At 40.4% G+C, this 27,512-nt stretch overlaps 1 protein-coding gene across 8 annotated transcripts in view; it reads left to right on the top strand.

Annotated features, from left to right (window-relative positions):
* The window catches only part of LOC126426669 (GRB10-interacting GYF protein 2), a 169,766-nt gene that overhangs the window by 37,531 nt on the left and 104,723 nt on the right, over positions 1-27,512 (top strand). For 7 of the 8 annotated variants that reach the window (XM_050088555.1, XM_050088557.1, XM_050088556.1 and 4 more), the window contains 3 exons: positions 11,057-11,141; positions 16,503-16,738; positions 22,182-22,495. In XM_050088555.1, coding sequence (XP_049944512.1) covers positions 11,057-11,141; positions 16,503-16,738; positions 22,182-22,495 — 635 coding nt within the window. The remainder of the gene's footprint in view (positions 1-11,056; positions 11,142-16,502; positions 16,739-22,181; positions 22,496-27,512) is intronic. The other variant, XM_050088559.1, reaches the window with a different exon arrangement.

The following is a 27,512-nucleotide window of genomic DNA, read 5'->3' as shown; positions in this document are numbered from 1 at the left end:
GCACTTAATGTACCTGAAAAATAGTGTCATTGTACGGCACGTAGTTCAGGGGTTATGATTTCATAAACTTTTGATATGTGTGAAAAGCTAGCTTTTAAAATGGAGCAAAAATTACTGCATTTATATTCCAAAAGAAAAACAGTCTTAGTTGCAGGGGAACAATGCTTTTATTAACATATTTCGCCCTTGTGACGCCCCAGAAGAGCAAAATGCGCCAATAAAAGTATTGTTGGCCCTGCAACCTAGAGTGTTTCTTTTGTGGTTGCTGTACCAGATACACCATGGAGTGTGACAAATTGCACAGTCCATATTCATCCAGCGTTTCATAATGAGAACGCTTAGCAACTTGCAACAAACTTCTATGTATAATTTCAAACCTCTCTTAAACTTTCTCACATAAATGCTTAAAGGCAAATATTTAACACAATAACGCATTTATGAAATAATCAGTACAGCTCATATCTGCATGGGAGTTTGATCTTCTAAAGAATTAGGGGTTCGCTGGTATGCTGCTAAGGTGAAATTATAGATGAGACATGTATAAATGAGCTAGAGGCACACATTTGCAAGAAGTAGGGTGTGTCATGTGTTTTGTTGGTAGGAAAGCGAAGTGCTACATTCTAGTGTGTGTGTGTGTGTGTGTGTGTGTGTGTGTGTGTGTGTGTGTAGGGGGGGGGGGGTCACACAGGTCAGAGGATATTCTTGACAACTTTAGTTCTGATCTTAGGAAACTAGTATTTGTGTATCTTGTAAATTGGAACAGTTTTTCTGGAAGCACACCCATACCAACTAATACTTGCAGGTGTCTGCCTGCCCCCAGCCGTCGCAAACTAAGGAGCATACTAAGAACTTTAATATACAGGACTCATGTAGTATCCACCCTGACAGCGTGCAGGGCAAATTGTAAATGGTATTCAGTAAAAACGGATGTACGAAAACCAAATTGAGATATCCGCAAATGAAAATGGCAGCCAAGTGCAAGGAGGAGCATGAAAAAAGAGCTGTCAAGTTCTGTGGAAAATAATCTTTCACAAAAGGCAGATATATGAAATTCTTTTTTTTTTTTGTGTGTGTGTGTGTGTGTGTGTGTGTGTGTGTGTGTGTGTGTGTAGGGAGGAGGGGGGGGAGGTTAAAAGGTACATAGGACAAACAATACGTGCTGAATAAGAACAATGCATCTAATGCCAGTTACGCACTGCCTTCTACAGCACAATGTCTGCAGTGGCTGGACATTGTATTTCCACTGGCCATTCCATTGAGCATGGGAAAGTCGGGATATTGGCCAGAGTCTAATCCTGTTGGGTTTGAGTAGTCAAGGGAACTGTGGAAATAGAATTGGCAGACAACCTGCTCAACCAAGTCGAGGGTTGCCAGCTCAAAAAAATATGGAAACTCCTCATTTCATGTCTGCACTCTCAGAGAAGTTATTTTCCAACTTTTCAATGCCAGACTTCACGCAATGGCCATCTGTAATAATCGACCACATAATTCGTAATCACTGTGGATATGCTGAATCTGTGCTTGCTTTGTTTTATTCTCAGATGTATAAAGTATTGTCTGACTGACATTCTTACTGACCGTGTTATCTCTGACCACGCACATTTACTCCACAGTATTGTGTAAAGTGGTTTAAATTCTGCCAGCAACTTGCCTTGAAAATGGAAGTTAAGGTTGTTAAGCGAAATACCAAAACAAGAAGTGTTACCGTACTGAATGAATGTCCAAAATACGTTGGAATATTTTTATAAATGCGCCTTTAAGTTTAAGAAATGTGGTTGATAAAATAATGAAAATCGTATATGTGGCAAGAGTTTTTCCTTTGCAAATGAACCTCATTAAAAAAAATTTAGATTTATCTGCATTGACTATATTGCAAAGTATTAAAATTGACCATAATTTTATGAACAGCGACAGCATCAGAATGAGTCTTGTGTACATCTTGTTTGTCATCAGTGAACTTGAAATAGTCTCTGGCAGGTGAAAACCTGTTTTGAAACATTAATAAGACTTTTAAATAAGTTCCTTTGTCATGAGCAGTTGTGTACAAAATGGAAAACAGAAAAATTGCTAGGAAGCCAGTAGAAACAGCATATGATGATATGCAGGATGTTGGTATGAGGGGGGGGAAAAAATCAGTCATAGAAACAAAATGCAGTTAACGAGATGTGACTCATTGAGACAGACAGTTCTTACATTTAAAAGGTACTGCAGCTTATGACAACCGCTATGACAACAAGCTATGACAACCACGTGTTTATGTTTATCACTTTGCTTATTATGCAGCACTAAATAGCCTCATGCCCTTGTTAACTGGGTATGTTAGGTGAGCCGTGCTGCTACAAAAAGAAAAGCTTTTTCTCTGTGCATTGCTTTACACATTAGAAGCAATGTGGATGAATTAGTTTGTGACATACAGAATGAAGTTCTGGGTGTTCTGTGGCCCACATAATGAAATTATTTGGGGGAGGGGGCGTATTTACAGTGTGTGACGCCTCAGATAAGTCAGATTGTGAAATTTAAGTAAAAGTCTGAAACTATATTTCAACAAGCATAGTGTACTTCAATATTTCATTATTATTCATTAAGTATCTGTGTTTGTATGCCCATCCCATAATCCTTAAAAAGTTTTAATGCAGATTCGCCGTTTACTGACTTATCTGTAACTTTCTGATCATTAGAACACGTTTTTTTGTTCATTTGTCTTTAACACATTCAAACCATCTATAACTTCAATAACAAGAAGAATTGTGACAAATGTTAACTGTCAGTGTCACTTATCCATTTTAGATGCTGTGATATTTGTGATCTGTCGGAGGCCAGGAAAGTACATTCAACAATGCATTCGTCATTGTGATGTTTGACAGATGCTTTCATTTCATATTAACACAGAGAAAGAATTCTGAAGGGATCCATCATAGAAGAAAATCTAAATCATTTTCTTTCACTGGTGGTGTAAAGTGAGTTGGAAATTATTGAACTTTAATGCCTAGGGAAAGAGTTAAGACAAACATATAGAAAAGAAATCGGACTTCGACGTGTTACAAGGGTAGAGTCCATACATTTATTGGGAGATGAAATGGGTAATGACAAAAAAAAAATGGTTTCACGGACGTGTGATAGTGTGTGTAACAAGTGCAGCCTAACACAGGAAAAAGTGACTTAATAATTTCTGATGTGGCAGACTGTTGGTTTAATTTATCAAATTGCCTATTACAGCAGCACTAAATAGCCTCATACCCATGTGCATTGGGTATGTTAGGTGAGCCGTGCTGCTACAGAAATACCAGCTTTTGCTCTGCACACTGCTTTACTACTGTAGAAGCAATGTAGATGAAATGCTGTGTGACAAAAATAATTGTTAAGATAGGGTGTCCAGAAAGTAGCAGGGTCTACCACTGTATATATAATAATAAAAAATGTCACTACTAACATGTTAGTAAATTGAGAGAGAGTTGTTAGTAGAGTTTTTTCTGTGTACAGTTACACAATCTACAGGGACAATGTTGATAGGTGGGTGAGATTACCTGGTGCTTAAAGCTTTGCACTGTTTGGAAGAATTCAATACCAAATCGCATACAATCACCACAGTTGGCAAGTTCATTGCAAAGGCATGAATTGTCAAAAATAAACATTTTTCAGGAGATTGGAAGAAATATTCAGAATCATTTGATGTCTTATTCTAAATCATATTTATTTTACTGCAGTTCACATTGATGTGTGTATTCATAGCAAATCATTTTACACTGAAGTGCCAAAGAAACTTGTGTGGGCATGCGTATTCAAATACAGAGATGTATATAAACAGGCACTGTGATTGACAATGCCTGTATAAGACAACAAGTGTCTGATGCAGTTGTTAGATCAGTTACTGCTGCAACAGTGGCAGATTATCAAGATTTAAATGAGTTTGAACGTGGTGTTATAGTCAGCTCTTGAGCAATGGGACACAGCATCTCAGAGGTAGCAATGAAGTGGGGATTTTCCCATACAACCATTGCACGAGTGTACCGTGAATATCGGGAATTCAGTAAAACATCAAATCTCTGACACCGCTGCAGCGGGAAAGAGATCCTGCAAGAACGGGACCAATGACGACTGAAGAAAATCATTCAACGTGACAAAAGTGCAACACTCCCGCAAATTGCTGCAGATTTCAGTGCTCGGCCATCAGCAAGTGTCAGTGTGTGAACCATTTAATGAAACAACATCGATATGGGCTTTCGGAGCCAAAGGCCCACTCGTGTACCTTTGATGACTGCACAACACAAAGCTTACGCCCCGCTTGGGCACATAAACACCGACATTAGCCTCTTGATGACTGGAAACATGTTGCCTCATCAGATGAGTCTCATTTCAAATTGTATCTTGTGAATAGACATGTATGGAGACAACCTCATGAACCCATGGACCCTGCATATCAGCGGGGAACTATTAAAACTGCTGGAGGCTCTGTAATGGTGTTGGGTGTGTGCTGTTGGATTGATATGGGACCCCTGATATGTCTAGAGAACACTCTGACTGGTGACATGTACGTAAGCATCCTGTCTGATACCCTGCACCTATTCATGTCCATTGTGCATTCCAACAGACTTGGGCAATTCCAGCAGGACAATGCGACACTCCAAAAGTACGGAATTGCTACTGAGTGGCTCCAGGAACACTCTTCTGAGCTTAAACACTTCCGCTGGCCACCAAACTCTCCAAATATGAACATTATTGGACATATCTGGGATGCTGTGCAACATGCTGTTCAGAAGAGATCTCGACCCCCTCGTACTCACATGGATTTATGGTCAGCCCTGCAGGATTCATGGTGCTCCAGCACTACTTCAGACATCAGTCAAGTCCGTGCCATGTCATGTTGCAGCACTTGTGTGTGGTCACGGGGACCCTACATGATATTAGACAGGTGTACCAGTTTCTTTGGATCTTCAGTGTATATCTGTAATGTTACACAATCAGGACCAATTTAAGACCAAATAACTCAAGTGACTGCTTGGGATGAGAGGGGTACCTCAGGCCTCAAGTGCAATATCTGTATACAGAACATATCATAATTAGTAGTGAAAACTAGCACAAGTGAAAGAATGTGAGCAAAATGAGCCTGCAAACAAACCATTCATGAATAATTGCAAATGTGTGGTTACGAGTTGCCACTGACTTCAGTCTGAAGTACTGTTCTGGTTATTATAAATGTGTTAAAAATTTAAACTTGTCAATTAAGCCCTTGCTTAATTGGGTTCATATTTCACCCAATGCCTAACTTAGTTCTTAACGCATGAAGTTCTCTTTCAGGCCACATGGAAATTTTTGAACTTGCACTGAGCTAAGTTCTGGTGGAAAGTTTCTATATCCCCCTACCTTTCTTAAATTGCTAATCCTACATGTTTTATTCTCGGTTGCATTGTCACCTTCTTTGTATGTCGTTGACACACGTTGGGTACCCATTTTCTACAGTGTAGTGCAAAATGTGTTCATAGGAACGTGTAAAATTTAATCATTGAGAAGGAAGTTCAGGACAATGGTGATAGGCATCTTCGTGTTTCTCCAATAAAATATGTAAAAATTTTGGGTAAAATCGAATGTGTTCTGACAAGTACAGATCCCCAGTGGTGAGATCGACTTTTTGAAACCATCTGCATGGTGATATAGGTTAAGATACAAAGTTTCATACTCTGCAGCCATTCATCCTCGTGGTCTCGTTAATGAGTAACCAATGTAAAAAGAATTGCAGGATTTTGCACGACACTCAGTAGATTGAAAAAAAAGCAGTTTTTTGAAGACTGGTTCTGTAGTGTAATGGATAGGGTAAGGGCCTCACATGCAGAAGGTTGTGGGTTCTAATCTTGACAGATATTTTAAGTTTTTTTGTTTTCAAATTTTTATCAGTGACATCATGCTAATTATTGTACCATCTTTTTCATTTGCTCTCATTGTTCTGTTTCCATTTGGAATCTTTGATCATGTGATTATAATTAATTTTATCTGTTAATTATGATGTAATTTCTTTCATTTTTGTCACCCAATACTTTGGTCCCTGTCATCCTATATTTTCATCTGTTATTACAGTCTTTAGTTAAATTCCTCATTTTGCTTGGATATCATGTTACTTATTATCCCTTCTTTTGCTTAAATCTCCATCTGCATCATTTTATCCATAGTGCAATAGGAATTTGTTTGAAATGTTTGTATGACAATTACCACACACAACTGCAAATCTTACTGCAAAAAACACATTTTGACACAATTTCACAGTAAGCATAAAAAGATTTTCACCTTTTGTATTTTTAACTGATAGATTGGTATTTTCAGTCTAAGTATTGTAATAGATAAATAAATATAATTATATCTAAAAACAAAGATGATGTGACTTACCAAATGAAAGTGCTGGCAGCTCGACAGACACACAAACAAACACATACATACACACAAAATTCAAGCTTTCGCAACAAACTGTTGCCTCATCAGGAAAGAGGGAAGGAGAGGGGAAGACGAAAGGAAGTGGGTTTTAAGGGAGAGGGTAAGGAGTCATTCCAATCCCGGGAGCGGAAAGACTTACCTTAGGGGGAAAAAGGACGGGTATACACTCGCGCACACACACACATATCCATCCACACATATACAGACACAAGTACTGCTTGTGTCTCTATATATGTGGATGGATATGTGTGTGTGTGCGAGTGTATACCCGTCCTTTTTTCCCCCTAAGGTAAGTCTTTCCGCTCCCGGGATTGGAATGACTCCTTACCCTCTCCCTTAAAACCCACATCCTTTCGTCTTTCCCTCTCCTTCCCTCTTACCTGATGAGGCAGCAGTTTGTTGCGAAAGCTTGAATTTTGTGTGTATGTTTGTGTTTGTTTGTGTGTCTGTCGACCTGCCAGCACTTTCATTTGGTAAGTCACATCATCTTTGTTTTTAGATATATTTTTCCTACGTGGAATGTTTCCCTCTATTATAACCATATATTAGTAAATATAATTAAATTCATATTCACAATAAGTCCAAGTGGAAAAAGAACGATAGGGAGAAAAATGAGAGCAAATGAGAAAGTTGGTATAATGATTGAAGTGATTGACAAGGGAATATAAATAAAAATAACTGCATTTAACAAAATTAATTTAATAAGAGTAACGATCAAAGTAATTTCGAAAAAGATTAAAATATACTAAATTTAACGCACCTGGTGAGATTTGAACTTGCAAACTTCTGCGAGCGAGGCCCATTCTCTAACCAGTACACTAGACAACCAGTCTGCACTACCCTACTTTTTTTAAAGCTATTGTATGTCATGTGAAATGATGAAATGTATTTATTTATTTACTTATTCCCTCCTCTCGTCAATTACTCATAAATGAGGGCCCATCAGGGTGAACGGCTGCAGGGCATGATACACAGGACCTTTACATACGTCACCATAAAATTGGTTTCAAAAAGTTTATTCCACCACATGGATCTTTCCTTGTGAGTTGTAGTAAAGAGAAATGTAGATCCTAGCTTTGAATGTCAATTGAGTGCAATTTTTATATGCAAGTTTGAGTCATAGAAGTTAGTGTTACGTGAAAATTTATTTGCTAGATAGGTACTATATTTTTTCAGAATGTAAAAATCATTTCTCTCACGGTTCATTTATGTGTGCTATTAAAAAACTATTCAGAAGTGTGGGATTTTGTGTGACAAAAGTAAAATACTCTAGGATTTGTTCAGTGCAAGGAGTATTTGAGCCAAATGAAACAATGGAAAACGCAGGATGGAATGTGACAATATCACGTAAAGGATAGTTGCTACTCACCATATAGCAGAGATACTGAGTTGCAGATAGGCACAACAAGAAAGTCTTGTTGGCAGAAAACTAAGTTTCTTACAGTCTTTATGTTGTGCTTGTCTGCAACTTAGCATCTCTGCTATATGGTGAATAGTAATTACCCCTTTCATAATATTGAGTTTTTGAACAACACTTAAATAATGGCAAAAATAAAATTTATATAACTTACATTCAAATTTTCAAGTGATTTTTGCCTTAAATATTGGTTTAAACATAGGGGCAGACAACACCTCTTAGCATACAGTACAGTAATGTGAGTTAAGGGGTAACAAGTAATGCAATATCGACTACTTTAGCACATTACACATTAAAATTTACTGTACACTAGTACCTGTGAAAAGTCTCATTCAAAGTGTCGTCCTCACATTCATGTCCGCAGTGTTTAAAATGCTTTGAAACATCCCTGTATCATTTTGTAAATCTTGACAAGATGGTACAATTAACTGCTCCAGTTCTTGAGTCCTATTAATGGGAGTGCTGTGTACCTCACTTTTGAAGTGACTCCAGACAGAAAACTCGGGTAGTTGAAGTCATGTTATCTAGGTGGCTGAGGTACAGATACCACTTCACTTACCCATCTTGAACCGTATTGACATGTTAGATGTCATCGTACATCGACTCCAAAATGTGCTTGTGTCCCAACGATGTACGAGAGCCGTTCAGAAAGTAACCTCCGGTTGATTTAAAAAAATACACCAAGCTAAATAAAAATATTTTAATATATACATCTTTGCACTATTTTTCTACATAGTCTCCATAGCGATTGAGGCACTTATCGTATCTCTTCACAAGCTTTGAAATTCCTTCTGCATAAAAATCACCCGCTTGTGCCTGGAGCCAGCCTGTGACCGCATCTTTGAGCTCTTCGTCGTCATCAAACCGCTGTGACCCGAGCCATTTCTTCAAATGCATGAAGAGGTGATAATCACTTAGCGCCAGGTCTGGGCTGCAAGGTGGATGGTTGATAACGTCCCACTTGAAGGACTCAAGAAGGGCCGTTGTTCTGCGAGCAGAGTGAGGACGGGCGTTATCGTGCAAAAAAAACGATACCGGAAGTCAGCATACCACGGCGTTTGTTCTGTGTAGCCCGTCGTAACTTTTTTATTGTTTCACAGTACACGTCTTGATTAATGGTCGTACCACGTTCCATGAATTCAACCAACAACACCCCTTTGGCATCCCAAAACACCGTTGCAATCAGTTTTCTGGCAGAAAAATCTTGCGAGGCTTTTCTTGGTTTGGTAGGCGAATTTGAATGTGCCCACATCTTTGATTGCTCTTTTGTCTCAGGGTTCACGTACTTAATCCAGGTTTCGTCACCGGTCACGATTCTGTTTAACTTGGGTTTCCTTCGTCCTCACAACGTGACAGAAAGTCTAATGCAGAGGCCATTCTTTGAGTTTTGTGGTGGTCGGTAAGAATTTTGGGCACCCATCGTGCACAGAACTTACGGTAACCCAATCTTGCTGTCACTATCTCGTACAAGAGAGTCTTAGAAATCTGTGGAAAACCAGTAGACAACTCCGACATTGAGAAACGTCGATTTTCACGAACTTTTGCATCAACTGTCTGAACGAGTTCGTCAGTCACCAATGATGGTCTACCACTCCTCTCTTCATCATGAACGTTTTCTCGTCCACTTTTAAATAAACGTACCCATTCACGGACAACTCCTTCACTCATAACTCTCGGTCTGTACACGGCACAAAGCTCACGATGAATAGCTGCTGCAGAATATCCTTTGGCTGTAAAAAACCTTATGACAGCACGCACTTCACATTTGGCGGGGTTTTCTATTGCAGCACACATTTCAAACTGCCACAAAAACTAAACTAGCGCAGGTACGACGTTCACTCGACCACGGCTTTATGCCGACTGACCTGTTGAGTGCGTGAACGCACAGATGGTGTCGCTACTCCCCCCACAACCCGCACTGTGACCAATCGGAGGTTACTTTCTGAACCGCCCTCGTATATACCAGGTTCTCCATCATTGTACTAGGTATGATAGGCCGTGGTTGCAATTTGAGCCCAGTTAGATGGAAACTTAATTGAAAAATTTACATTTCATATACATTTATATCAATCAATACTGAAGTCAGTGCTAGCTGGTAACCACACATCCTCAGTTATCTCCAAAACAGTGCATTTGTGAACCCATGTATGCTGAAATACTTTTGCTACTTTTGTCATATATTTTCACATCTGTTTCCCTCTGTTAATTGTGATACATTCTGTATATACAGGTTGTCTCTCCTGAGAGTTGTCAGTCTTATTTTCTCACTGTGTTTGGCAGTTATTTGCAATTTTGTTTTTATAGTGTGTAACTAGTGTCAGCCCAAACAAATACTGCTCATCCCATCTTTATGTGACACCTAGTGTGACGAATAAGAGTCTTTCCTTTACAGACAAAATTATTTTTGAAGTGGAATTGTACATGTCCGTTTGATAGAACGGCCCCAAGTTAGTTTAGTGTGGTACCCGTTTTACTGGCATGCGTTACGAGGGACTGTACAACACCAAGAATAACAGACAGTACTCCAGCAGCAACAACACCGCCTTGGCATGCAATGACTGCCACCACTAGGCAGCAGCACCAAATGGACACTTTTTTTTTAACACTGAGTGCCCTACAAAAGATGTGAAGAGCTGACTCCAAAAACAAAATTGCAGAATATCTGCCAGAAGATCAGGGGAAAATGTACCTGACAACTCTTAAGTAGGGACAACCGATATAAAACAAAATTATAACATTTGTCGTGAAACACATAATACATCTCATATGGTGCAGTTATTTTTATTGGAAGCCATTTCACTGACAAGCATGTCAGTTTAAATTGCTGCTGTGACCAGTAATCAAATGCAGCTCCATCATGAGGAAAGTGGGAATGCTACGTTTCAGCAGTGGAGAGGGATAATTGGATTAATAACATTGATAAAATGAGTAAAAAGCAACTGTCATGGGGGGGGGGGGGGGCAGTAACATTGTGTGAGAAAATGTTCTCAAACTGGTCCTGTGCACAATGCATTGCCTTGTATATTAAAAGAAATACTTTGCAATTCAAGCAAAAGTAAGTTTTTATGTTAATAACAGTATTGTGATCACTATAGCCCAGTGACAATGCCACAGTTTAAAGTTCTTGGAAATGTGTTAATTAGAATGAAACTTTGTCGAATGGTAGGGAGAAAAAAAATAGCTACGAGGGCTTATTTACTGAATAAGAGCTTGTTGCAGGGCGACAGAGACGCCAACCGAGTCGAGGGGTAGCTTTGACGCTTCGGGGGCATTCCACGGAGGAACTCCCCTGTCTGATGACGAGGTAAGTCCCACTGCACACAGTCTTGTCTTAACTCGTCGGTGAGAAAAGGGGAACTATATACTTCCCATTCGTATTAGTATGATACTTGTTATGCCTCTCTTTCAATATTTTTCGTTGGAGGATAGCTAACTATTTTCTGGAAGGTAGCTAACACAAAAAAGTATTACCGTTGGCTTTGTTATTGCCTTGATATAAATTTCAGCCCTTCTCATTTTACTGATGCCTGTACATAATATTTTTAACTATATCAAAGTTTGCTTGATAGACATAATTAACATAGCCCATACTTTTTCCTTCAGACATGTAACATTATAACAAAACAAAAAGTATCAAAGACCAGTGGATGTGCAGTGTCCAGAAGTTAATCTCGTTAGGATCTTTGGACAGTGTGGTAGGCAAAGAGTGGCTAATTTTTGGCCCGCATCAGAAGAAATTTGTTTGGATGGGTCAGTTCTTACAAAAATACTAAATAATTGTATTAAAACTCTAATCTACCAAAGCTCAAAATGTAATTACCATATTTACCCAATTATAAGGTGACCTTGAATATAAGACAACCCCCAGACACCCCCCCCCCTTTTATATAAAGTAGTTCCTTGAGAAAAACTTATTTTTAAACATATTCTGACTAATCAAAATTACAAACTTCCTCTTCCTAAACAGTTAACATAAACTGTCATTTATTGATTGTCTACATTTTGATAATACAAGGAGGAATAAAATAAAAAGAAACTGTTTACATTAATTTTTATCTTCACTGCCCTTTTTGTTTACCTACTGTGGTATCACTATTCTTCGTCGTCTTCCTAGCAGGGTAGCTGTGATATTTATATCTTCATTGTCACAGATATTTGGATGTTTCTTCCAAAAATGTTGTGATTTCAGTACGACCTGAGAACATAGCTGTTATTTTTCCTGAAAGCATTGCTGCTCTCTCATGGCTGTGAAGAATCAACAGCTGACACACCCCCAAATGTTCCCATCATAGCTCATGGTGAGGATTAACAATATTGCTGCATGAAACACGAAAGTATGCAACTGGCCCCTATCTAGACTTTGAGCATATCCTGCAGAAGTGTGTGCTGTTGTTGAGTATTTGTCCAATTGTAAAGTTAATTTGATTCCAAATGCCGATGGATTCAGGCAAACTGCAGTTTAAATGTGGTGGATGTTCATAAAAACCTAAAGTACAGGGCGATAATTATTGAACTGTAGGGGGAAAAAAACATAAATTAGTTGCAAACTATGGTTTGCACACACTTTATCAACATGTAAAAGTCACTACAGATATTCGGATTTAGGTTACGAGATGTCCTAATGCAAACCAATCAGAAGCTATCACGCTCTTGGATTGTGTAGTTCAATAATTGTCACCCAATATACAGTATACATTCCCATGGTTGGCAACAAGATGTAACTTCTGCTCGCCCACAGCCAAGTTTGTTTTTCACGGTGCCCCATTAAATGTTCTGTGATGCTGTTCTTCAGCAGCAGCGAAACGTAGATGGTAATACCTTTCATGGTGCAGATCATGTGTAACAACAACAACAACAACTAATACATAAATAAAAGATTGCAATCACGATTCAGTACAATTATCAAACAAGAGATTTAGTTATGCCTGTTGATACTATCTCCAAAATGGGTCTTTCTGCAGTAATTTATTCTTGTGATAACAATTGCAGTCAGTTTAGCGATACTTATTTCGTTTCTTAGACATTCTGGATTTTCTTTCTCATTTCATCTGAATGTTATCAGCTTGATCCAAAGCTGATTAAAAGCTGGTAACGTTTTTCTATGTGAACAGTGATGAATTCTCATTTGCAACCCAACTGGCAAATCATTACAGTTCATCATCATCATCATCATCACCGTCTTGGACAGTTTCCAGCCTCTGTCTGGGTCTGTTTGGAACATAAGCGTCTCCATTGTCTTCTGTTTGCCACCATCTCTCCATCTTCACCTTGGTCCCGTCTTCTCCTTTCTTCTGGACGCATTCCTCCACTCCTTTCAGTCATCTCTCTCTCGGCCTTCCTCTTGGTGTCTTTCCTTCCAGTTTCATCTTGTGTATCCTCCTGGTATCCTCTTCTCCTCCATGCCCATACCATCTCAGCCTTGATTTCTCTCTCTCTTCCTATAATGGTTCCACCTTCATTAACACTCTGGTCCTCTTATTTCTTAACCTGTCTATCTTTGTCACTCCAATACTGTTCCTCAAGAATTTCATCTCACTAGCGTGTACTTTGCTTTTATCTCTTCCTTTTATAACCCAGGTTTCGGATGCATATGTCAGGATCAGGATTTAGTATGACTGGTATATAACCTTTTTACTGACAGTTTCTCATAAACAAATAAAATATTCACTTGGGTTTAGAATCAAGTAATGGTTTTTGAAGTAGTAGTTTTTCTGCCTTTCAATGTTACCTTCACTTAAAAAGCACCGTAAGTATGTGTATATGGTGTCCGTATGTATCAGAACTTGTATTACAGACCTGTTCAAATATAACAGAAGTTAACAAGCTGATAAAATTTAATGTTATTCCCTCCAGTGCTTCACAAAATTGTGAATTTTTTAAGCACCATGTTAGATTGTTGTAATCCCTAGTACATCAGTTTCTTGCACGTCCCTCACGCTAGTGCCGCTATTTAAATGTCATACGATTGATCAAGTCGGCACTGTATCCACCGCTTCGGTGTATCGGGAAATCTCGAAACTATTTGAATGCAATCGTCTTTTGCAATCCCCTACCCATAGGGATTGTTCAAAATAAATTTGTATGAAACCTCAGTAGCCAAAGCTTCTTCTGTAAATATAAAAGGATCACTATATTAATCTATTAAATAATGTATAAACATTGACCTTGGCAGCAACCTAGTGAATTATTAAACTTTATAATAACTGACATTACCTGTGCTTGTGCAAATGGTAAGAGTGTGAGTGCCAGTGTCCAAAGTTTAGTGACAGTGCACAGTTGTTCATTACAGTTGACTGTAGGCAAGATATTTAATGCATGGGAATCTTGTTTTTCTGTTATTTTCTTGTCAAACGCATCTTATTAATACTTGCATTTCGCTGTTGTTCTCTTATGTTCTTGAGTCTTAATACTATCTGGTTCCTTTTGTGTGCTTGTAAAAAGGTAATGTTACCCTCTTTGGTAAAGTTTGTCACATTATCTTGAGTTCTGTCCCTTTGCTTCAGACCAGTCAGTATCTATGTTCGATGAAGATGCTATTGCGAACATAAGTAGGTATTACCGCCATGTGCTACCCTCTTTTAGATGGCACTAAAACAAAAATGACACTGATGTGTTTGTTAATTCAGAATTGGCAGCCATTTAAGTAAGCCGAATATGAATTTCACAGAGATTACCAAATGCAGCATTCTTCAGCGATTTGGTTTTTGCCTTTGCGTGCAAAAACATGGTGAGATAAAAGTGAAGTTTCATGCTATTAGTAGTGACCTTTCACCATCTGGGACAGCAGTTAGATACTGGTTCAATGAGTTTACAGATGATTGAACATCAGTTTTCAATAGCCCATGTCACCAAGTAGATGTGGTTACAAAGAACTCACTCAAAAGGTCAGAGATGCAATTCTTTAAGACAGTACTAAGTATAAATGGTGGACAGTTGTACAAGTAGATACGGTACCAGTACAACAAGTAAATCAAAGAAATGTGACTGTTTGGAAGTGGAGAAAGGGCCATATCACTATTGCATTGTGCCTGCACGTCTCTTTTGGAGGTGTCAACACATGAGCTTCATTATGAATTGCTGCCACCCTGTCGTGTTTGCTGGGACCGAGGGAGGTGTTGCAGTGGTTAGCAGACTTGGACTGGGCAGCAGTTTTCCATGATTTCCCAAAATCACTCCAGGTGAATGCCATGACGGCTCCTTTCGAGAACAGATGACCAGTTTCTTTCTCCCCTGTATCATAATTTGAGCTGTTGCTCTCTCTCTCACACAATTGTGCTGTCAATGGGATGTTGTTTGTTGTTGTGGTCTTCAGTCCAGAGACTGGTTGGATGCAGCTCTCCATGCTACTCTATCCTGTGCAAACTTCTTCATCTCCCAGTACCTACTGCAACCTACATCCTTCTGAATCTGCTTAGTGTATTCATCTCTTGGTCTCCCTCTGCGATTTTTACCCTCCACGCTGCCCTCCAATACCAAAATTCTGATCCCTTGATGCCTGGGAACACGTCCTACCAACTGATCCCTTCTTCTAGTTGAGTTGTGCCACAAATTTCTCTTCTCCCCAATTCTATTCAGTATCACCTAATTAGCTACGTCGTCTACCCATCTAATTTTCAGCATTCTTCTGTAGTACCACATTTCGAAAACTTCTATTCTCTTTTTGTCTAAACTATTTATCGTCCATATTTCACTTCCATACATGGCTACACTCCATACAAATACTTTCAGAAACGACTTCCTGACACTTAAATCTATACTCGATGTTAACAAATTTCTCTTCTTCAGAAACACTTTCCTGGCCATTGCCAGTCTACATTTTATATCCTCTTCATACAGTAAAGCTGCATGTCCTTGTGAAAAATTATGGCTGTAGTTTCCCCTTGCTTTCAACCTTTCACAGTACCAGTACAGCAAGGCTGTTTTGGTTAATGTTACGAGGCCAAATCAGTCAGTCATCCAGACAGTTGGCCCTGCAATTATTGTAAAGGCTGCTGCCCCCTCTTCAGGAACCACACGTTTGTCTGGCCTCTCAACAGATACCCCTCCGTTGTGGTTGCACCTACAGTACGGCTATCTGCATTGCTGAGGCATGGAAGCCTTCCCACCAACGGCAAGGTCAGTTGGATGTTAAAACTGTAAATCTTCCTTCTTATGTAGTTGGCCTGGCTGCATGCAGTTTCTTCTTTTTCTTAAATGGGCATGAATGACTCAAAGCAAGAGAATTCTGCTCAAATTAAGAGGACATTGATGAGGCAGAGAAGTATCTAAAAAGTTCTTGTGAATTTCTGTTTTTTATGAGTAATAAAAAGATGTTTGCTGTGTAATATGTAATCGATAAATGCAGAAAAATAATTGGATTTTGGAAGAAGAGAATGGCATCTTCATTTCTAACACAGTTACTTATGGAACTATTTTTCCGTAATCATTGTCCCTATTGTGTGTGTGTGTGTGTGTGTGTGTGTGTGTTTGTGTGTACATTCCTCTGGCCTTCTAGTGAAGTGTTGTTACTTTTTTCTTTCTGTTCTCTGTCCAATTTCTTGAAATAATTAAAAGTAACTTCATTACGTAGTTGCATAACCATTCTGACTTGGCAGAGATTTTTCAAGATGTCAGTGTTTGCTTGTTGTTTGTTGCAACAAGAATATCGTTACTATATTGTGTATAGTTCTTGTTGTCGCAGGACGGTAGTGGAGGTCACAGTACTGCTCGTGGGCAACGCCATTCTGCTCTGTCGGGAGATCCCGGCAAGAGGGCCGGGTCACCACTCACGCAGCGTGACACTGTCCCACCGGGAGTGTCGCGGTCGGCATCACAGAATGGTATTGGAGACCCGGCAGAGCGGCACATTCGACCAATGCAGGAGGTGACCAAGAGTGCTTCTACTGGCAGCGATTCGCCAAGGTAAGCGATTGGAAACCTGCTTTACTGCTAGAAAGGAAAACAAAGGTGGGGGCGGCACATATAAAATATATTCCAGTGGTAGAAGCAGCAAAGAAGAGTGTGTGTAATGGAGTAGTTGTAAAGAGACCTTGTAAGCTATCACACCCAATGGTTAAGAGTGTTTTTGCTGTGATCTTTTGCATTGTTGTAGCACATTGAGATGTGACAGATCTGGTTTAGTAGGATGCACCATTAAAACATTTTGAGAAATTGTGGTTCGAAGTCAAACTAAGACATTAAATCAATGATGTTAGTTAATTCAAAATGTCACTCGCTCCATATGAAGTTTCTGGTTGATAACTTTATTTGGTAATTATAATGTATTTTTCTTACAACAAATTTCTGTACATAATGTTTTTTGTACAGTAGAACTCTTTATTAATGAACCTAATTTTAAGGAATTCCAACTTTTAATGAATATTTCTGTCGGTCACACTGAAATTGCCATAAGAACAATGTTCCAGAAATTTGGTTTTAATGAACTCTGCTCTGAGTAGTAGTCCACTTTTAAGGAATAAATATTAAGCAGAAAACTAAAAACCAGTCATGACCAAATTCCTAACGTATTCGAATAAGTTGCATGAAATTGGTATTGGAGAAATCATTTGTAATTCACAGTAGTTTTTTTATTACTGCTGCTAGATTTGAACAGGCGTTGACTTCCACACACAGGTCACGTGCTCTGGTGGCCCAGAATACTTTGCTATCATATCGTAACACTCAGATAGATGGCATTATGTTAGTTATGTGAATGTTGAATTATATACTGTGACAGTTAGTCTTCCTGTGACTGCCAGATGAAAAGCTTAAGATTAAACAGCAAAAGTTGACAATTATTTGCAATGTTGAAGATGGTCAAAACATTAAACTCATCAACGCGGCAGATAAATAAGATTTTGTGCCATCGTCATTGTTTGTGTTTCATTGTTTAAAGTTATGTACATTACTTCAGTTTAATTGTGCAGTTATCCGTTTGAGTGAAAATTTGGACACTTTATCTGCACTAAAGCTGTAGGCTACAGTTTTCCCCTCAGTTCTCTCAATGCTTTCATGTTCATGATTGTAAAGTGGCAATGGGGAATAGAAAAAAGAGGAACTGCAATTTGTTGGTGGTTGCCGCAGTGTTGAACTTCTTTCTGAAAAGAGGATCAAAAGTTACTTTCTTCACTGCAGCATCATAGCCCCCAAAAATTTAAGTTTTTAAATTAAAACATTGTAGATAGCCACTTTTTTTGACACAGCTGGGATTTCAAACTCATTCTGTATCCCAGAGTTCATAAATATTCCAGAAGCTTTTAATAAAATTCAAAAGCACATCTTTTTCTAAGTGGAGGTAATGAGGCTAACAAATTGAAATTCTGGTGACAGACAATGTGGGGTTATTGGAGGGAACTGTGCAGTTTATCACTGTGAAATGCTCTTGCAGTTATCTGAAGTAACTGTACAGTTTGTTCTTCAAATATGACATCACATGTGAGAAGCTGTGTTGCTAAACTGACAGTTTGAAGATGATATCAAATACAGAAATTTTTCAGTACTGATGGAAATGGGGGTATGCTGGTGTTCATGCAATCCTCATACCTTGACATGCTAGTTCTTCCATTCCCTCGGTGATCTATGTGTTTCTGTCTGTCAGCAGGTTGTGTCATTTTGGCATTACCACTTGTATTCCCTTCATTGGCACAAGCTCTGGGGAATTAAACCTCTCCCAGTGACTTCGCCGACCTCCTCTCGCTCCTTTTGCTGCGAGGAGATCATATTAGTTAGTTTGCTTATTGGGCACTGTAATTTTATCCATCGTCATTTGTTAAGTGGTGATTCCCCACTACTTTGTGCTCATTGTCTGTCAGCCATTGATGGTTTACTGTTTCCTGATGGGATGCGTGGCCTGTCGACCATATTTTACTTCTTATCCATCGTAGCAATATGGTGAAGGACATTTAATCTGTAGTTCAGGACCTCCGTTGTATCCCTGGCGTGTTTTATGGACTTTTCTCCAAGAGAAAGTTCGAGGTTTTAGCTGTCTTTACTTCCATCAATTATGCTCAACGTGTAGTCGCTTTTAACTCCTTTTTCGTCTTCGTGTTGTACGGTTCTGACATGAGTATATATGACCTTAATTATTTTTGCACCCTAAAATAAAACAAGCGGACCCTCCAGACCTGGCCCTGCAGACTTTTATTTTTTTTATTTCCAAAGTTGAAAATCCCGTTGAAAGGATGAAAATTCCAACGATAGATGAGATAAAGGAACATTCGCAGACGGTGGTTTCTGCGATCTAGCAAGAGACGTACCAAAACTGCTTCTGGAAGTGGAAAGCACATTGGGTGCAGTGTATCAAATGTAGGGTAGAGTGTTTCAAAAGAGGCCACACACAATAAGTAAAAGGTAAGCTTAGAAACATTTTGTGGAGAAAGTTCTAGATCAGTTTGTACTCTGCTGTAATAATGTTGTCTAGTATCCAAAAGTTGTAAGCAAGAAAATTATAACAAGATACAAAATAATATATATTGAAAGCTCTGGTCCACTGTGGGACCAAGTGACGTCAGGTGACATGAGGGGCTGACATCACATTTGAAACCTTCCACTTCTGTGTTCCTCCAAGCATCAAGCATTTGTCATTACACTGTTTAGACATCCAAAGCCCAACCCCATGCCAACTAAGTGTGTACGTATGGTCTCTGTAAAAATTGTTGTTGTTCATTCTAATCTCAGCTGCCTCTTTTATAATGGAATCCCAGTATGTTGACACATCAACCAAGAGTCTCGTGTTTTCAGTTGTCTGGCCTATATAGATGCTTCCGCACTTGCAAGGTACACCGTACACATTCGGCACACGAAGAGCTGTGTCGTCTTGAACAGGGCGCAGCATATCTCGTATGTTGGGGGTAGGCCGGAACGTCAGTGTCGGTCCGTGTTTCTGTAGCACACATCATAAGTTGCCGCTCATTGCCCCACAGTATGGCAGAAAGCAGCCGGCCTGGCCTCCTGTGTCGATTCACAAGTCGTCGTCCTTCGGTGGCGCCAGAAAGCGTTTGCAGTCTCTCTCTTGCTGTAATCATTTTCTCTGGACGCAGGGCCTCAGCTGCTCCAATTGAGACTGTAGGTAGTGGGGGGGAAATCAAAACCACACCACCTGCTTGGAAAGTTATGGCTATGGTGTTTTTCGATTCCAAAGGACTCTTGCTTATGGACATCATGCCAAGTGGAATCACTGTAAATTCTGATCCATATGTGACAACACCGAAGAAACTTCAAGCTCAACTGAGTCATGTTCGACCACATCGGCAAAAGCAGGATGTTTTGTTGTTGGACAACAGTGCACGGCCACATGTCAGTCAAAAAACCATGGAACCGATCATAAAACTTGGATGGTCAACACTGAAACAACCGCCTTATAGTCCTGAGCTGGCTCCATGTGACTATCATCTCTTTGGGAAACTGAAAGACACTCTTTGTGGAACAAGATTTGAAGATGATGACTCCCTTGTGCACACTGCCAAACAGTGGCTCCAACAGGTTTGTCCAGGATTTTACCGTGCGGGTATACAGGCGCTGGTTCCAAGATGGAAATTATGTGGAGAAATGAAAATATTGTTCCTAAAGGATCTATCTGCACACTGTAGAACTTTTAAACGTGTAGAATGAAAGATGGATTTAAAAAAAAAGAGTGTGCATTTCCTTTGGAGTGACCCTAGTATTTTATGTTGGGATTGACACCATTCTTCTGATCGACAAACTGTTGCCTTCTTCCACAGCATAAATTTCTGCTGTTGTCTTATTGTTGTTGCATAGGCACTTTTCTTGGCACTTAAAAAAATTTATGGAGTCTAATAATTCAAATGATTCTCACACTTCACTCAACATTCTAATATACAGGTATTTTTGTAACTAATTACTTTCACATCAAAACCGAATATGTCGAAGATTCTTGCCATTTGTGGCTCTGATTTAGCTATAATTATGGAATTCATTACTTCTGGGTTGGGAAACAGTTGTATTGCTTTTGACGAATTATTACATCAGAGTGGTTTTCCCTTAAGCTACAGGTGTAGTGGTTCATTTGGTAAGTTAAATCGTATAGGTATTACATTCCTTGTAGGTTTCCTATGTTCCACATTGGCTGATTTAGCTGAAAGTGTAGCAAACAATATTTTGCTTTGTTGGGTCGATATATGGTGTCTTTCTGCAGAAAGTCAGATCTGGTGTTTACTGGTAATTTTTTGTTATTAAAACTGTCCTGTAATCTGTTGTTTCATACCTTCAGGAGTTTCCTTAGGAAACCAAAGACTGACAAATGTGGTGTCATTTTTCTGCTGTCGATTTTTACGGCATTACATGTACTCCCTACTGTAAAAACTGTATTATAAATCAGTAGAAATGTTAGCATTTCCACACACCGATATCCCGTCCAGAAGTGTCGCTTCTGTCTGCTTGGGGTGCTGTTGTCACTGCAGGTAACAGAAATGAGATGAAGTGTCACGACTGTTACGTTACACTGTTGCTTTACTGTACCTTGGATTGTGTGGTTATTCATACCATAGTACTGGATTTAAATTGTTTCTCATATGCCTTTTAATAAATATCATAGTTTCCTTATGAGCATAATTAGAAAATCAAAATAATAACCCACTTTGTTGTATTTACAAAATGCATAGGAATGTATCAATACTTGTTTCTTCATTTCATCACAGTTCCTGGTGAGAAAAGTGCTCAGTGAGATGGTTGTTCCTTATTTTACCTCGCCATCTAGTCCTAAGTGTGCACCATAGAAATATTCTACAGCGCCCTACATATTGCTCCTATAGAGATGGCGAATTAATTACAGTGAATTTAGAGGTGTGTGAGAAGTCATCTTTCCCGTGATCAGTACACAAGTGGGATGGCTAGAAACCCTAAGGTGTGTTACTGTGGGAAGCTCCATTTGTCGCTTGTGCCACACAGTGGTTTGCAGTGTACGAGTGTAGGCATGGTTTAATAGTGCCTGGGGAACTGCACAAATAAGAAGCCGTCCCCTTGGCAGTGGCACAGCTAGAGTGATCTCAAAGTAGCCAGTCACAGTTCAAGTTTCTGAATGTCCACTGACGGTTACTGCTTAAAACACTGACCAGCTCTGTATCCTCACCAGGCACTGTCCACCAGTCTGACTTGGTGGTCTCATTTAATCTCTGCGGTGCTGTCGGCGATGCGCTTGGTGGGTGGAGAGGCTGCAGTGTAAACGTACCGTCAGTCTGTTGAGAACTCTCCGAACAGTGCACAGGCTGCTCCACTGCTGCAGAGTATTTCTTCTTAGTATCAGAATTATCTTTTTCCCAAAATAAAATCTTTTAGCATTAAAAGAAACACAAAAGATGATATTGTTCAGTTTTGCCCACTGCTACAATGTCTTTTCAATTTATCACAGGAGTGTAACATCGAGGAGCACAGATCGATCTGGTGGCACCGAGGATGTCGAGTCGCGTCGTACTGCCACGGAAAAGCAGACGCCTCCGCCGCCGCCGCCGGCACCTTCGATCGCCCCGTCTGACAGGGGCAGGGAGAGGGAGAGGAGCTCGAGCAGGCCCGACGAGGAGATGGAGCGAATGCGCGAGGTGGCGGACGACCTGGTGGCGAAGCTCATGGAGGACGAGGACCACCGTACGGGCGTGCCCCCACCCACGTCCGTCCCGCCCGGCAGTGACAAGTGGTACTACCGTGACCCACAGGGGGACGTCCAGGGTGAGGCTTTTCACCATGACTGACTGCTTTTCTTTTGTGTTGTATAAGTCTATTGTTAACTGCTCTTGCTCTTTGCGATTCCACATGCTACTCAGTCTGTGTAACTGTCTTTCTGTATCTCTCCTTCATTGGCATTTACATCAGAGCACTTGATGTGGAAATGTATTCTTTGGCACCCTATTAAGATGCCTCCCTCCCCCCTCACCCCCCTCTCCCCCCTCACGCCCCTCTCCCCCCTCTCCCTCTCCCCCGCTCTCCCCCCCTCCCCCCTCTCCCCCCCTCCCCCCTCTCCCCCCTCCCCCTCTCCCCCTCCTCCCCCTCCTCCCCTCTCCCCCCTCCTCCCCTCTCCCCCCTCCTCCCCTCTCCCCCCTCCTCCCCTCTCCCCCCTCCTCCCCTCTCCCCCCTCCTCCCCTCTCCCCCCTCCTCCCCTCTCCCCCCTCCTCCCCTCTCCCCCCCTCTCCCCCCTCCTCCCCTCTCCCCTCTCCTCCCCTCTCCCCCCTCCTCCCCTCTCCCCCTCCTCCCCTCTCCCCCCTCCTCCCCTCTCCCCCCTCCTCCCCTCTCCCCCCTCCTCCCCTCTCCCCCCTCCTCCCCTCTCCCCCCTCCTCCCCTCTCCCCCCTCCTCCCCTCTCCCCCCTCCTCCCCTCTCCCCCCTCCTCCCCTCCTCCCCTCTCCCCCCTCCCACCCTCTCCCCCCTCCTCCCCTCTCCCCCCTCCCACCCTCTCCCCCCTCCCACCCTCTCCCCCCTCCCACCCTCTCCCCCCTCCCACCCTCTCCCCCCTCCCACCCTCTCCCCCCTCCCACCCTTACAGCTTCAATTATTTGTTGGATGATTCCAATCTCTATATCCTACAGTTTTTACCCTCTGCAGATCCCTCTACAGCCACCAAATTTACTCCTCATTGTCTTATTATCCGGTTCCTCCACCTTGTCAATGTTTTACATACGTTCCTACTTTCTTCTTTTCTGTGGAGTACCTTCTCATTCATTACATTCTCAGTATACCTAATTTTGAGCATCCTTCTATAGAACTACATCTCAAAACACTTCTGTTCTTACATCTTCTAGTTTTCTCCTATTTTATGGTTCACTGTCATAATGCTGTACTCAAACATCCATGTCTGGAAATTTTTTATTCAAGTGAAGGCCTTGTTTGAAACTAGTAGACTTATTTCAGCCAGAAAGCACTCTTTGCCTATACTATTCTGCTTTTCATGGTTTCCTTGCACCATCTGTCATGGGTTATTTTTCTTCCAAGGTAGAAGATTTCTTTTAGTTCATCTACTTTGTGGTCCTAAATTTTGATGATATGTTTTAATCTCATTTATGCTTCTCTTCATTACTTTCATCTTTCTTCAGTTCACTTTCAATTCATACTTCGTGCTCAGTAGATTGTTTGTGTTGTAACATTTAAACTTGTAAGTCGCAACATTATGTATCACTTCTCCTTTTTTAATATTCCATTCAATTTGCTGCACTTTTGTGAAAACCTCATGTCAGTGTGGGTTGTAAATTGTGAAATATGATGTCCAAAATATACGTAGTCTTGTACCTTTTCTATTCATTCAAATTTTTACTCTTTCATAACTCTTTTTCCTCTTTCAGATGTTGTCTTTTAGTTTCCAGAATTTTCTGTTCTTACTTTGCATAAATGTTTTGAAGTTTGTATACTGATCTCTGCAAATTATCTTTGTTTTTAGCCATTAATGCATAGTTGTCTTCAAATAATAATGGTTACAGCAGTGTGTTTTTTGTCAATTTTTACACCTGGGTTTTTGGTCCATATAAACAATAAACAATAAGTATGATAGATCATATCTTTTTGTAGTTCCCAGATTAATTTCTATTGTGTCTGTGCATTTACTGTGCTGTAAGTGAATTCAAATGTGTGTATGTTGCTGCTGTTACTAAATATTACTTGAGGGCTAAGCGCCTCCAGGTCTTTCAGCTTATTGTTAGATAAATGTGCACTGTGCTTCATTTTATCATAAATGCAGATGCAAGAGATCAAAATCACACACTTCAAAGTTTACAGAATCCATCATGTCCTTGCAAAATGTGCCAGATTTTGTTATTCTCTTGAAATTGACAGCCTTTATCTATAGGCAAGAAACAGTTGTTGGTAGATTATTCTGACACAATGAAATGCAAAGTAACAGTTATATTTCTGTAAAATGTGCTAAGCAGCTTTAAGCTTCTGTTTCCGAGTTAAGCGTGGAATGTGTTCACTGAAAAGAATTACTTTTTCATGGATGTAAAATTTTGTATATGCATCCATTTTTTTTTCCCCAATGCAGTGGAACATTCTGGTCTAGGGACTTGTTCCTATGTGTGGTTTGTATACGAATATGTTTTGTGCGTATTAATGTGTCGATTGCTTCTGGGATTATGTAATCGTGCAGAATTTGTTCTTGACACACTGACTGAAAGTGTCCGTTTCAGGTTCTTTTGCAGAGTGCTATTTGATAATCTTACATTACTTGTGCACGATTGGCTAGCATTTGTACAGAATTTCCTCTAGTGCTTATACTAGCTGAAGATTTTTATCAGTCTGTTTTTTGTAGCAGCACCAAATAGCCTCATACTCTTTCTTATTGGGTATGTTAGGTGAGCCGTGCTGCTAGAGAAATACAAGCTTTTGCTTTCAGCATTGCCTTTCTACTATAGAAGCAGTGTAGATGAATTAGTTTGTGACAAAAAAATTGAAGTTAGTAAGTAGTATCCAAGAGTTGTGGATAACACTGCAGTACTTCACATAAGTCAGTGTAAAATTGCACGTCCCCAGGATGCATCATGCTAATACTGTGTAACACCACCTCAGGCCTTAATAATGACCTCACATTGGTGAGGAACTGCCAACAAGTATTTTCAGGTATGCCGTATAAAGCTGTTGCCACTCATTGATGATAAGATCCTATACATATTCTATCGTGTGGTGGTGGTAATTTCTATGTTTCACCAACTGTTCCAAAAAGTTGCAAATATATTCAGTCCATTTAAGATCTGGCAATTTAGTGGGCCTGTCAATGTGTGTCGGAGAAGAGCTTGAACAGGATTACTTGGTCAGTTTGCAGAAAACACATTCTCGTTCTCGATGCTGGCCGAGGTCATCCCTCTGTTCCAAAGGGTGTCTACCTCAATTGCCTATAGCCCACACAGCTGTGAGCTTTGTTCGTTGTGAAGCCTGCTCGCCTCGGCAACACTGCTGGAACAGAGGCATGCGCATACCAGTTGCACTGCAAAGTTTCTCAAACAATCGTAAAGAAACTATTCAGTAAAAAAAATTTATTCTCTCACATTTCGCAACATTATTCATCAGCTTCATGATGAACTGCATATCATTTCGTTAACAGTCATAGTTATAATGATGTTTCTATATTTAGTAGTGTGTGTGTGTGTGTGTGTGTGTGTGTGTGTGTGTAGGGTTCAAATACCTTGCAATGAAAAATAGGGATCACTATGAATTTGCATTTGATGTATGTTAGTCCACATTATTTTGCTGCGTATGAAATGGTGCTAACATATTGTATTTTTGTTTAAAGTTGGGACAAGACCTACATCTGTTGTCAATGTCGAGAAAATTGATTCTATGTAGTGCACTCTCTTCCAGGCATCTGTGGAAATGAGAGTGGAACTCAAATATCTGTATATTCTTCAGATCTCGTAAAGGAATGTTTGGCAAATGTTAGCATGCAAACCAGAGAGTATTTTGCTACATAGCTAATGTGCAAAACTTTCTTCTACAATATATGAGTGACTACAGATTTTTTTTCATTGAAATAATGTAATTCTTGGAAGGGCTGTAGATAGCTAGTGAAATGGGAATTAGTATGGGTTTTGTAACACGATAAATGAAGGAATCGCACTGTTATTTTTATAGCAAGCTAGAGCTTTCCGTAAGTTATTGACCTTCACATATCCTCAGTTGTTTGATTAATAGTAGATTGTTTGTAGATTCAGTTGCAGCTACGTTAGGGTGGTAGTGAAGTAGAACGGTGCTACATGCTGATATAACTTGTTAATATGATCACTTGCAGACTTGTTAACTGTGGTGGTCTGCAAGGTGTAGATTTGTGCAAAGGCTTATGCTGTATAACTACACCTACTCTACTTCACTGCCCTGTCAGCAAGGAAGCACCGAGCGAGGTGGCGCTGTGGTTAGCACACTGAACTCGCATTCGGGAGGTCGACAGTTCAATCCCGCGTTCGGCCATCCTGATTTAGGTTTTCTGTGATTTTCCTAAATCGCTCCAAGGCAAATGCCGGGATGGTTCCTCTGAAAGGGCACGGTCGACTTCGTTCCCCATCATTCCCTAATCCGATAAGACCTATGACCTCGATGTTTGGTTTCTTCCTCCAAAACAACCAACAACAAGGAAGCCCCGTCCACTTCAGATGCCCCTCTACCACTGCACATTCAGCACAGCTGGGGGCCAAGTAATATTGCGTGCACTCTGCATAAGTGTTCGTCAAACTGGAGATGTACGCATGCAGTCTTGTGAAAATGAAAATGACTGTTGCCTTGGAAGATAGTAGTGTAGGAGCTTGGGTTGAGACCCCTACTATGTCAGGATGACAGGGTGTGGAGTGCTGTGGAACTGGTCTATTGGTATGCTGGTCACTAATGGTACATTAGGACAACAAGAATTTATTATATTAAAGTTTACAGTCATGTATTCTACTCTGTGTCTGCAACCTAGCCAGCAACAGTGCAGTACTCAGTCTTGCAACGTGCTTATGCTGTATCGGCAATCTCTGGTGAATGTCAACATGCGGTGTCTGGCTCACGTAATCACAGCATCAGACAGGTGACAGGTCGTGTTGCGATTAGTGTAGCTCCTACGAAAGGCTTTGCTGCCTGGGAAAGACAATGTTTTCACCAGAGCACGCATGTTGACATTGAAGGGGTGGTCCTCGGGTAATGTCTCGGCAGCTCTGCTGTGTGTGGAGACGAGCAACAGCATAGCCCTCTCCCGTCTCCCCTCTCCCGTTTTTGTCTTGTGTTTGATCCACTTTCGTA

The sequence above is a fragment of the Schistocerca serialis genome, chromosome 11 (genome assembly GCF_023864345.2).
Source record: "Schistocerca serialis cubense isolate TAMUIC-IGC-003099 chromosome 11, iqSchSeri2.2, whole genome shotgun sequence".
Taxonomy (NCBI): domain Eukaryota; kingdom Metazoa; phylum Arthropoda; class Insecta; order Orthoptera; family Acrididae; genus Schistocerca; species Schistocerca serialis.
Note: the sequence above shows the minus strand (reverse complement) of the source record. Positions and strands in the feature narration are given on the sequence as shown.